General features: G+C 49.0%; 2 protein-coding genes across 2 annotated transcripts; one reads left to right on the top strand and one right to left on the bottom strand.

Moving 5' to 3' along the window:
- Window positions 1-932: 932 nt before the first annotated feature.
- Window positions 933-2,778, top strand: gja10b (gap junction protein alpha 10 b; the record flags this gene model as incomplete). The annotated part of the gene is made up of 3 exons (XM_084484221.1): window positions 933-1,811; window positions 1,862-2,377; window positions 2,740-2,778. The coding sequence occupies 3 exons, from the start codon at window positions 933-935 to the stop codon at window positions 2,776-2,778; spliced, it is 1,434 nt and encodes a 477-aa protein (XP_084340347.1).
- Window positions 2,779-3,984: 1,206 nt separating this feature from the next.
- On the bottom strand, window positions 3,985-10,135 carry bach2b (BACH transcriptional regulator 2b). Its single transcript, XM_084483653.1, has 2 exons — window positions 9,538-10,135; window positions 3,985-9,095 (listed from the first exon to the last, which is right to left on the bottom strand). The coding sequence occupies exons 1-2, from the start codon at window positions 9,814-9,816 to the stop codon at window positions 8,559-8,561; spliced, it is 816 nt and encodes a 271-aa protein (XP_084339779.1). The 5' UTR covers window positions 9,817-10,135; the 3' UTR covers window positions 3,985-8,558.
- Between the last annotated feature and the right edge of the window lie 1,251 nt (window positions 10,136-11,386).

Here is an 11,386-nt window from a genome sequence, read left to right as displayed (position 1 = left end):
GAGACGATGATGAGCTACAACAGGTAATAACACCCTATAGATCTAGTGAGATAAATACAGACAGCAGACAGTAGACTAGTAAACCGCTAATGGGGTCACATGAACGCCTCGTCTACAGACTAGAGACCGACCCAACAACACGGTCCCGGCGGCAGCAGGGGGAGCGTCATGCGGCGTCCTGGTCCCATCGACCGGCAGGGTGGCACTATCTGTTCCAGTGGCCCTGCTGGAGCACCCCGGGCACAGCCACAGTCACATGCTGGCCAATCAATGGCCCTGCACGAGGGAGTCCTAGTTTCCAGATCAACCAGAGGCACTCAGACCGACACCGCAGTGGAGAGACAGCACTCAAGCATGCTCCCACGGCGAACCCAGCCAACCCTCTTTCACGGCGGGCTCCCGGTGAACGACGGAGCAAAGATCGAAATAATGTAAGTGCAGCTTTCGTATTTTTTTTCTTCTCGTTTTGCTGCGATTTTGTTTGGCGTTCAAACCTGTGCGATTGGTCGTTTAAGCTGCTTAGCTGGGGGTGTTGACCCCCAGCTGAAGCTAATGTGCTATCCTGCACCTGAAGGTTGGTTGTTGATTTGTTTGGATCAGTTTCAATGAGGCGTTAATTGTTGACTCCTCCATCCATCATCTCTCCTGACAGACAAACCACCATGTGACAGCTCGTCCATCATCTCTCCTGACAGTCAAACCACCATGTGACAGCTCATCCATCATCTCTCCTGACAGTCAAACCACCATGTGACAGCTCGTCCATCATCTCTCCTGACAGCCACACCACCATGTGACAGCTCATCCATCATCTCTCCTGACAGCCAAACCACCATGTGACAGCTCATCCATCATCTCTCCTGACAGCCACACCACCATGTGACAGCTCATCCATCATCTCTCCTGACAGCCACACCACTATGTGACACAACATGGGGGACTGGAACCTACTGGGCAGCATCTTGGAGGAGGTCCACGTCCACTCCACCATCGTGGGGAAGATCTGGCTCACCATCCTCTTCATCTTCCGCATGCTGGTTCTGGGCGTGGCCACCGAGGACGTGTGGGACGACGAGCAGAGCGAGTTCGTCTGCAACACGGAGCAGCCCGGCTGCAAGAACGTGTGCTACGACCAGGCCTTCCCCATCTCCCTGATCCGCTACTGGGTCCTGCAGATCATCTTCGTGTCCTCGCCCTCGCTGGTCTACATGGGCCACGCCCTCTACCGCCTCCGGGCGCTGGACAAGGAGCGCCACCGCAAGAAGGCGTGGCTGAAGGCGGAGCTGGAGGGGGGCGAGCCCCTGCAGGGGGACCAGCACCGCAGGATGGAGCGCGAGCTGCGCCGGCTGGACGAGCACCGCAAGGTGCGGAAGGCCCCCCTGCGGGGGGCGCTGCTGCGCACCTACGTCTTCCACATCCTGACGCGCTCCGTGGTGGAGGTGGGCTTCATCGTGGGCCAGTGCGCGCTCTACGGCATCGGGCTGGCGCCGCTCTACAAGTGCGAGCGGGACCCGTGTCCCAACAGCGTGGACTGCTTCGTGTCGCGGCCCACCGAGAAGAACATCTTCCTGGTGTTCATGCTGGTGATCGCCGGGGTCTCCCTGTTCCTCAACCTGCTGGAGATCTTCCACCTCGGCCTGAAGAAGATCAAGGACAGCCTGTACGGCTCCAGGTACGGCGACGAGGACAGCGTCTGCCGCTCCAAGAAGAACTCCCTGGCGCACCCCGCCTGCCACCTCTCCAACTCCTCCCCCCCGCGGACGCTGCACCTCGCCGCCCGGCCGTCGCCGCCTGCTCCCTGGCCCACGACGGCCAGCCGGGCGGTCTCCCCTTCCACCTGGGGCCGGCGGGGGCCCCCCAGCACCACCCGGACGGGGCCCCCTTCGACCCCAACGCGCCGAGAGGCTCCGACCAGCGGCCCCGACCGTTCCCCGTCTGCCTGCACCAGCTGGGGGCGGTGGGGCGCCGCTACACCACCCTGGACGACCCCCGGAAGCCCTCGTGCAGCAGCGAGGAGTCGGCCGGGCCCCAGAGGTACGCCGGGTACGCCCAGCCGAGGGCCACCCTCACGGCGAGCGGCCACGCCGAGCTCCCGGCCGCCCTGCGCGGCGGCGGCGGCGGCGGCGCCCAGCGCAAGCAGAGCCGGGTGAGCAAGGAGCCGCTGAGCGACGTGAGCGACTCCCCCGACAGCGGCCACCACCCCACCACCAGGAAGGCCAGCTTCATGTCCCGGGGCATGTCCGAGAGCCGGCTGGCCAGCCTGTGCGGCAGCGGAGACTCCCAGAGCGGCCTGGACGTGGAGGCCCAGCGCCTGGCGCAGGGAGACAGCCCGCCTTGCACGCCCCCGCCGTCCGCCGGCGGCCGCAGGATGTCAATGGTGAGCGCAGAGGTCGAGGGTCAACGGGGGGGGAGGGGGGGGAGCGGGTTTGTTATTATTGGTGATGGGGCCGCGGGGTGACCTCTACAAAACAGTAGTCGATAATGTGGCCGTGCTCCCGGCTGTGTGTGTGTCTGCGGTGGAGGAGAGTTAGCGGTACAGACCGCTACAGATTACATAAACAAACAGTAGGAATTCCCATGACGCAAAGCTCTTCATGGGAGGGACATCTAAGGGTTTATAGGAATAGTTAAACATACGTGCAATGTTGACCTCAGTCCATATTTCAGATTAGATTGCATAATTGGGAGAATGACGTGGTTTATATAAATAAATCTAACCGTTACACTCATCTCTTTCAGAGCATGATTCTTGAGCTGTCGTCCATCATGAAGAAATAACGTGGACGACACCGGTGGCCTTTGAGAGACTTTATGACGACGGTTCGAAACATGAGTTTAAAGTGATATTCTCGATTATCTCGATAGTGACTTAAAATGTAATTGAAGTCACTTTTGACCGGCAAATGGGAACAAGATGGTGATGGAGCCTGTGGCCACTGATGAAAGCCTTGCATTTACAGTATTATGAAGTCACAAACTGGGTGTCGGAGTCAACCCTCCCGCCATGCATTCGAATCAAAAGCGGTACACAGTTGTTTTCCATCACCCAGCAGTGGTGGGTGAGACTTTGAGACGTGGTGAGAGTTTGGACCTGAGTTTGGTGACGTGAGTTTGAAGCGTGACTTGGAGACGTGAGTTTTGCGAGTTTGAAACGTTAGTTTGGCGAGGTGAGAATTGGGGATTTGATGAGTGTTTGATACGGGAAGGCAAGAAGCTCTGATCGCAGGCCTCATGCATTCTTAGTAATTCATTATTAGTCGTTATTTTAGATAATTTTTCACAATTTAAAGAAATTTGCAGAATTTTTCAAAGATTGCATGCAAGTTATTCAGGAAAACAAGAACTTTGTAAATTTGGAAATATTTACAAAGATACTTTTTGCGGTAGACCGAAGGGGTATGTTGATCTGTGTCAAAGGGATGTCTTAAGAATAAGATCACTTAATCAATAGAAGTAAGCTACAGCCAATTAGGTTTACAGGCGAGATGAGACAGGAATATTAAATATTGTAATAAATCAGAATTTCATTGTTAATGTAGAACAATGTTCTACATTTAATTGTTATATGTGGGAGGAGCAACCACATAAAAAACTAATCAGAGAACTCCATAATCATGACGAATCATTGTCAAGAAAGCCCCAAAAGAAGAGCACTTAAAATAACTTTTTTAAAAGGAAACAAAAATTGTGTATCAATATTTTTTAATAGCTTTCCCTGTTTTGTTGATGTCTATTAAAACTTTTTTCTTCTCTTGTCATGTTGAATCTGTCTTTGGCACTTCAAAATTGTAAGTTAGTTGAAATCGTTGGTGGAAACAGTTGATATTGCAGACTGCGATTCTTTCACGCAAAACAACGCAGTTCTCTTCTGTTAAAAATATGAGTGTGGCGAGTCCACTTTAAGTTAACTTGGTTACAAGTGAAGTATGTTAGTAAATCAGTTTAAGACACACGTGAACACAGCCCAGAACACGTGTGTACATGATATGTTTCTTTATTTCATAAACAGAAATGGTGTCTAGGCAAAAAAAGTATTTTATGTAATACTAGCAATTGAAATGAATGAAAAGGGGGATTTACACAACATTTCGTATTTACAACGGTTACTAAATCATTAAATTCATTAGGGTCAAGAAGCATCTTTAAAAATGATAAAAGGTAAGAACTCTTAGTAGAGAATAAGCTAAATAAAATAAACAAACAGCTATTTCAAATCGACAATATTAACACAAAACAGCCTCTAGAAAAATCGGAAAAAGAAAAAATCGGAAGAAAACCAAAACAACTTTGACTACAAACTCAGGAGCTCTGACACCAAAAAACGTCACCGAAAAAAGCTACCAATACATTAATCCATATATAATCTGTGTAGCAACGATGTAGAAAACACCTGATACCGCATGTTGATACAGTCATTGACCAGTGATGAAGAGGTATGAAGGATTTCACAGGTAGATAAGTGTGAGAGCAGTCTTTGTGGAGACTCAGGCATGAGGGTGCTGGGAGTGAGGGGGGCCCTCCTGGAGCTCTGGCCCCGGGGCCCCGTGCCCCTGCATACGCCCATGTAACTCAAGAGAGCTGCATGGCGTCTGCAGGTTATAAGGCGAACGTCGGAGGTGCACTTCTGTCCTTGTGACGCGGAAACTGTCCTTAAAAAGCTGGATTTTTGAAGACAAGTTGAGAAAATAAACATTGTTATTTTTTTTTTGTCTTTGTCGTTTTTTTTTGTTCTTGCGCTACAAAAAACATCCGTAAAGACCAATTGTCGCCAAAGTCGTTTTTTTCTTTTTTCAAACGCCTTGATCGCGGCCTGTCTTTGTGACAACAGGTTACCAGTAGAATTGTATGCATATATTTATATATATATATATATATATATATATAAATCGGTTTTATATATATATATATTATATATAAATTGTAGCAATCTGTGAGAAAGGCAAGTCCTCATTCTTTCAGAACAACCTTTGGAGTCGAAGAGCCAGTGTTTGTTTTAAAGAAGCAGCAAAACAAACAAACATTCAAAATAAAAAAAACGGTCACAAAAAGAGATCATTCATAGCATAGTTAGAGAAAAACACAAACACAAATAAATAAAAATACACCTGCTGGAACCAACCATCGTGAACGGCCATAACTAATCCAACATCACAACCTCTTCTGTGCTTTTGGTTTTATACACCTCACGATTTCATAATATATTTCATTATTTATAAAACATTGTGAATTGCTCTATGGGTGAAGTTCCCGGTAAAAAAGATGGCTGCTAAGTGAGGTTTGTTTTGAAGAGGGCGGTGACGTCGGAGTGTAACAGGATGGCCAACAGACGGATGGTTCTAGCAAAGCGGCGGGAGGCGGGTAGCACCAGAGGTCAGCGGAGAGAGAGATTCATCTTGGCACCCTGAGACAACAGCAGAGGATGACCCCGGAAGTGATAACCCTTGTGGTGGAAACCAGACTTTTTCAAAATAAAAGACAATTTAGAAAAAAAAAAGAATTGTATGTGATCATTCATGTGTGGTGGCAGTCGTTTGCTATATCAGAACTATAAAAGTCCCCCTCTTCCACAGGTTAAAGGTGAAAGTCCCGGGAGGTTGGGAGGTGCTGGGTTTGGGTGAAGGATGGGTTTTGAATCTCTACACCTCTTTAGGTTGAGCTTAACGCCGTTCAGTAACGGCCACCGGCACTAATACTACTTTGTTGGGGGGACAAAAAACTAAAACAAATCATACATTTCATGCAGTTTAGGTAGACAAAGACACCGTTTGAATGAATGTATCATAGCTCTGGTCTGCTGTTTGGTCAGACTGGAGACCAGGTCAGAGCAAGAAGTTGCATAATGTTGTGTGAGATCGTCTGCGATCGGCTCCTGAAATACGCGTTTAAAATGTGAGAAATCCCAGAACCTTCCTTCATATAAACTGACCTAGTTTCTGTAATATGAATTTTTTACGTTGTATGTTTACATGTGTATCAATATGGATTTGTTAGACTGCCAGTTTGCGTTTTTGTATTTGATGGGAAAGATACAAATAACCAAATTTAATCTTTCTTTGTCATTTGTGGGACTTGATCTAAAATGTACACTGGGGTCCAACTCTGTGGCTTCATGTTTAAAGACCCAATTCATAGTTACCATGGTAACACGTTTCTGCGTTTTTGCAAAAGAAAATCGTTTTTACAAATATATATATATATATATATATATATATAAAATCATGCCAACTTTTTTACTGCCAAGAACGGTTGTCCACTGTTAACCTTTCAAGTCTATGAAGATGAAATATAGAATTCTTTCAACAGGGGGTGCCATAGAGCAACCATGGATTGGGGCTTTAAATACTAATCTAATTGGAACACATTTTTGGTATGAGAAAAATATTTTAGGGCCGCACATATGCAACACTTTTCAATTATAGGTTTTCACATTAAATGTGAATAATCTTTTCAATACTGTGTAAATGAAAACGTAAGCTCAACATAAAATAAGCTTATAGCTAAAGGCAGCATGCATGCACATCACAAAATGAACTGTTCCAACTAATGTACAATTGGGGCAAACATGTTACTTTTCTGATTGGTACTTTATAATTTGGACAACACATACACTTTCATGTCGGACAGATTCTGAATTAGCTTATTTTCAAATCCTAAAGACATTCCTAAAATATTAGCTTACTTATATTAGCTTACTTTTTTTTTTTTTTACCAAAAGACAGAATTTTTACTGCACGCCAATTTTAACTGTCTCATTATGTTTTAATGAGTCTTTTATTTTGAAGTGCCGATTTAAAGAGGGACCAAATAGTAAAATTCAACCGTGGGGACAGCACTGATACGCGACTCCTGATTGGTGTAACTCAGCCGGAACCGATTTGAACCAATCAGAAGAGGCCATTTTTAATAAGCAAGCACTGCCCTCAAGGTTAAGTTGTCGCATTTGAGCTCCTGTTTAAGTGCTACATTTATTTTATTTTATTTTTGATAAATCATTTGGGTCAAATTATATATTTTCTTCAGGAACAATTTTAATATTTATTCATCTGTCCATTTGGCTTGTTGAAAAGATAAATCAACATATTAGCATATTAGCTTCTATCAATACTTAAAGTAGGGGAGTAGGGCAGGGGGCTAACATCGAAATCACAAAGCGCCACTTATTCACATTTTAACGACGAGGGTGAGGGCGGCGGGGGTCACCACGACAACATGCATCGGGCGTCGGGAGTGCGACGGGGCGTCTATAGCGTGATCGGGCGTTTATCGTGGAACCATGTGTTTGTGGGCATATCTGTACGTACGTTTGTGTAAATGCATCGCTGTATGTTCCCAGTTGTGTTCCTGAGTGGGAGGAAATATTCTCCGGGGGTTTCCGGAATATTCTGGGAGGCAGGACAGGAAACAGAAAGTGTTCCCTCCCCCAAGGGAGGGGGCGTTCTCCCTCCCCCCCCCCCCCCCCACCCACACACACACACACACACACACACACACTTGTGACATTCTACCAGTACAACATCCATGTTACAGTCATCATGCGCACACTATGTACAGCTGTACCACCCCTCCCCCACATGATGGTATTGCTGAGTGGGGGTGGGGGTGGGGGGGGGGGATATTTCACGGCATGCTGTGGAAATCGTTATTTACTTTCAGTGTCAGTGCTGAGGAAGGCAGAGCAGGAATGTTTGGTGGCGCCACCAGGAGGCGCCAAACTCTAGTTTTTTTTTGCATATGGAGACCGGTCGGTCCGGAGGGTCTCTCTCTCTCTCTCTCTCTCTCACTCTTTTTGTTTTCTTTATGATTTCTGTTGAACATTCAGAATTTTCTTTTTTTTCCTGAGTTTGAGCTGTGGTGAGTAGCCACTGAGAGAGAGAGAGAGAGGGAGAGAGAGGGGGAGAGGGAGAGAGAGAGAATGGAGAGAGAGAGAGAGAGAAAGAGAGAGAGAACGGAGAGAGAGAGAGAGAGAGAGAGGGGGGGATAGGGATAGAGAGAGGGATAGGGATAGAGATAGAGATAGAGAGAGGGATAGGGATAGAGAGAGAGAGATAGAGAACAGAGAGAGAGAGAGAGCGAGAGAACGAAGAGAGAGAGAGAGAGAGAGAGGGGGATAGGGATAGAGAGAGAGATAGAGATAGAGAGAGAGGGATAGAGAGAGAGAGAGAGAGAGAGGTAGAACAGACTGAAGTTGGAGAAACTGTGAAGAAAGCGTCTGATAGGTCCGTTTGCTTTTGCTGAGGTTCGACTTTTGAGTTGTGATCTTTCACCGTCCGTCGCTGAGCAGTGGGTTTGCGGTTGTCGCGGCGACGTTAGCACCATGGTAACGGGGGTTTCCCGCTGTATACGGAGGACTGTATTGCTGCTGTTAAGACAACTTTAGTGTCACCCTTAAAAAAAACAAAAAACACTTTAACACAAACTCTTCAAAGGTTTGTCTCGTTTGATCCAACACTGGCCGGGTGCTACGGTAACGACCCTCGGGGGGGGGGGGGGGGTGGGGGGCTTGTCAGAGTACGACGGAGGAGGAGCCGTAACCGACGGCGACCGGGTGCCGACCGAGGTCACTGGCAGCAGTCGGCGCGCGGCAGCTCGTCCGTGGTGCACTTGTCCGCCATCTGCTGGCAGAAGTCCACCGTCACGGCCGCCACCGCCACTGACTCCTCCTCCTCCTCCTCCTCCTCCTCCTCCTCCTCCTCCTCGTCGCCGTGACGACCCTCCGCCCCCCCCGCCGCCCCGTTGCCCATCGGCTCTCCCCCGTCGCCCCCGCCCCCCCCCACGGGCGGCGACGGGAGGAAGCCGGCGAGCGGCGAGACGGTGAGGGCGGCGGCGCCGGCGCCCTGGGGGGCGGGGGGGCTGCTGCTGAGGCCGGGGGGCGGGGCCTCCAGGCGGGGCTTGGGGTGGCGGGCGGGCCGCTGGGGGTCCGGGGCGGCGTTGCGCTTCAGGGCGGGGCAGTAGCGCTGCAGGGAGCGGGCCTGCTCCGGGCTCAGCTGCACCTCCTTGCAGACCTCCTGGGACAGGCAGGAGAAGTTCTCCCACAGCTCGCCCATGCAGGCCTTCAGCTGGTTCCTCTCGCCCAGCAGCTTCTCCTTCTCGCACACCTGCGGGACGGACGGACGGACGGACGGACACACACACACACACACACACAGATACGGACTCACACACACACACACACACACACACACACACACACACACACACACACACACACACACACACACACACACACACACACACACACACACACACACACAGATACAAACACACGCACACAGATAAACACACACACAGACACAGATACAAACACACACACACACACACACAGATAAACACACACACACACACACACACACACACACACGCGCACACACACACACACACACACACACACACACACACACACACACCTTTTAGAACTGCATTTCATTTAACTCGGCGTGTCTGGTTCTCCTTGGTTAGCCAGTTGTGTTTAGCGTCCTCCGCTAAACATAATTATTTATAACATAATTAATTATTAGCGTTAGCCGCCGAGCTACGCACCAGCTTGCGGATCTCGCACTCCAGGTTGAGGATGCAGTCCAGCTTGCGCTTGCGGCAGCGCTGCGCGGCGATGCGGTTCTTGCTGCGGCGCCGCACGTCGTGGATGAACTCCAGCTGCTCCGCGCTCAGCTTGTGCATCTTCACCATCATCTGGAAGTCGTTCCGCGGGAGGTTGGTGATCTGGTCCACGGGGAACGGGAGCTTCACCTTGGGGCGGGGGGGGGGGAACGCGGACAGAGAGAAGAAGAAGAAGAAGACACCATGGGGTTTTCGTTTCATTTCAACTGTGTTTTTACACACAAATTAAATGTTTCCCCCCCGTGGAGGTGCGGTCGGGAAAACACCTGAACTACTACAGTGAAGTTGCGCTGCTGAATCAACAGTTTGACGTTGAACCAGTGACTCGTGTGTGGATCAGGTGTGAATCAGTGGGTCAGAGAATCAGCCCGCTGCACAGACTGATTCAGAACATCGAGTGGTTCATAACTGAACAACACAACCAGTGGTTCTCAACCTGTGGGTCGCGTTCCATTATGGGTTGCAGCGGCGGACCACGCGGGTTTTATAACACTATAAATGTTATTTGTCTAGTATAGATGTCTTGTCCGTTTCATTTTATCAATATGTTTGGAGACGGAAAAGGAGAATTATAGTATCGATATAATTTGAGAAATATTCATTACTTTGCCGGTAAGAAGGATGCACCGCTATTATTTACTACTACAACATAAAAGTACCTCCACATAATGGGTCACCTACTGAAAAGGTTGGGAACCCCAGTTCAAAACGAGTGAGGACTAAATCCATAAAATGAATGACCAACATAACAGCGATGCCATTCACACGTATCACCACCAGATGGCAGAAGCGCTCCACACTCCGGGCCAGGAATGAGCTCACGCGGTACTGGAGTCGCTCTCTCTCAGCTCAGACTGTGAACGTCGCGAGATCTATCAAGAGCTCATAATTAGGGCAGAGGGTGACAGGAGAATACGTGCGTGCGTGTGTGTGTGTGTCATCAATTAACTGTGTAGAGTTTTTTATGTTTTGAGCTTTTCCCATGTGGTTCATGTTTTAATCTTATTTGCATGGGAAATGTAAATTTTCATTGATAAAAAACATTTGAAAATACAATAGAATTAGAATAGAATAGAACAACGTCTATCAAAGTCTTTCTCTCTCTCTCTCTCTCCCTCCCCTCTCCCTCACTAACCTCAGACATCGCAACAAAATTATAACACGCTAACATCTCCCTCCCGATAAAGAACGACGTGTGTGTGATGTTCCTACGTGAGTCAACCAGTGAACCAGTGTGTGTGCGTGTATTGTCGTGTATTGTTGTGTATTATTGTGTTGTCTTTGGTTTCCTGTTCATTTGATTGCTTCCATTTGTGAGCGAAGGGAAAACAGAACTAAGATTCTGATCCTCAGGAGATGAGAGCGTTCTGTAGACAGAGGACCCCAGAGAACCAGCCCAGCCTAGAGCCCTGACTGGGACCAGACCCTGGACTGGGACCAGACCCTGGACTGGGACCAGACCCTAGACTGGGACTAGACCTCTGTACTGGGACTAGACCCTGACTGGGACCAGACCATAGACTGGGACCAGACCCTAGACTGGGACCAGACCTGTACTGGGACCAGACCCTAGACTGGGACTAGACCTCTGTACTGGGACTAGACCCTGACTGGGACCAGACCCCAGTACTGGGACCAGACCCTAGACTGGGACTAGACCCTAGACTGGGACTATCTGCTGTATCTGTATCTGCATGGACCAGCCGACCCAGGAGGGATGGGGAGAGGAGGAGAGGAGGCGGCTGAGATGAAAGAATCTCTCTCTCTCTCT

Source organism: Micromesistius poutassou (assembly GCF_964030765.1).
Source record: "Micromesistius poutassou genome assembly, chromosome: 19".
Taxonomy (NCBI): domain Eukaryota; kingdom Metazoa; phylum Chordata; class Actinopteri; order Gadiformes; family Gadidae; genus Micromesistius; species Micromesistius poutassou.
The sequence above is the reverse complement of the archived record's forward strand: the minus strand, read 5'-3'. Positions and strand labels throughout refer to the sequence as shown.

Bases quoted from the DNA above. Each gene is read 5' to 3' on its own strand.
- bach2b (XM_084483653.1), bottom strand. From the start codon at position 9,816: ATGAAACGAAAACCCCATGGTGTCTTCTTCTTCTTCTTCTCTCTGTCC. The intron at 9,096-9,537 runs GTGCGTAGCTCG...TCCGTCCCGCAG, and splicing joins AGTGCGAGATCCGCAAGCTG to GTGTGCGAGAAGGAGAAGCT.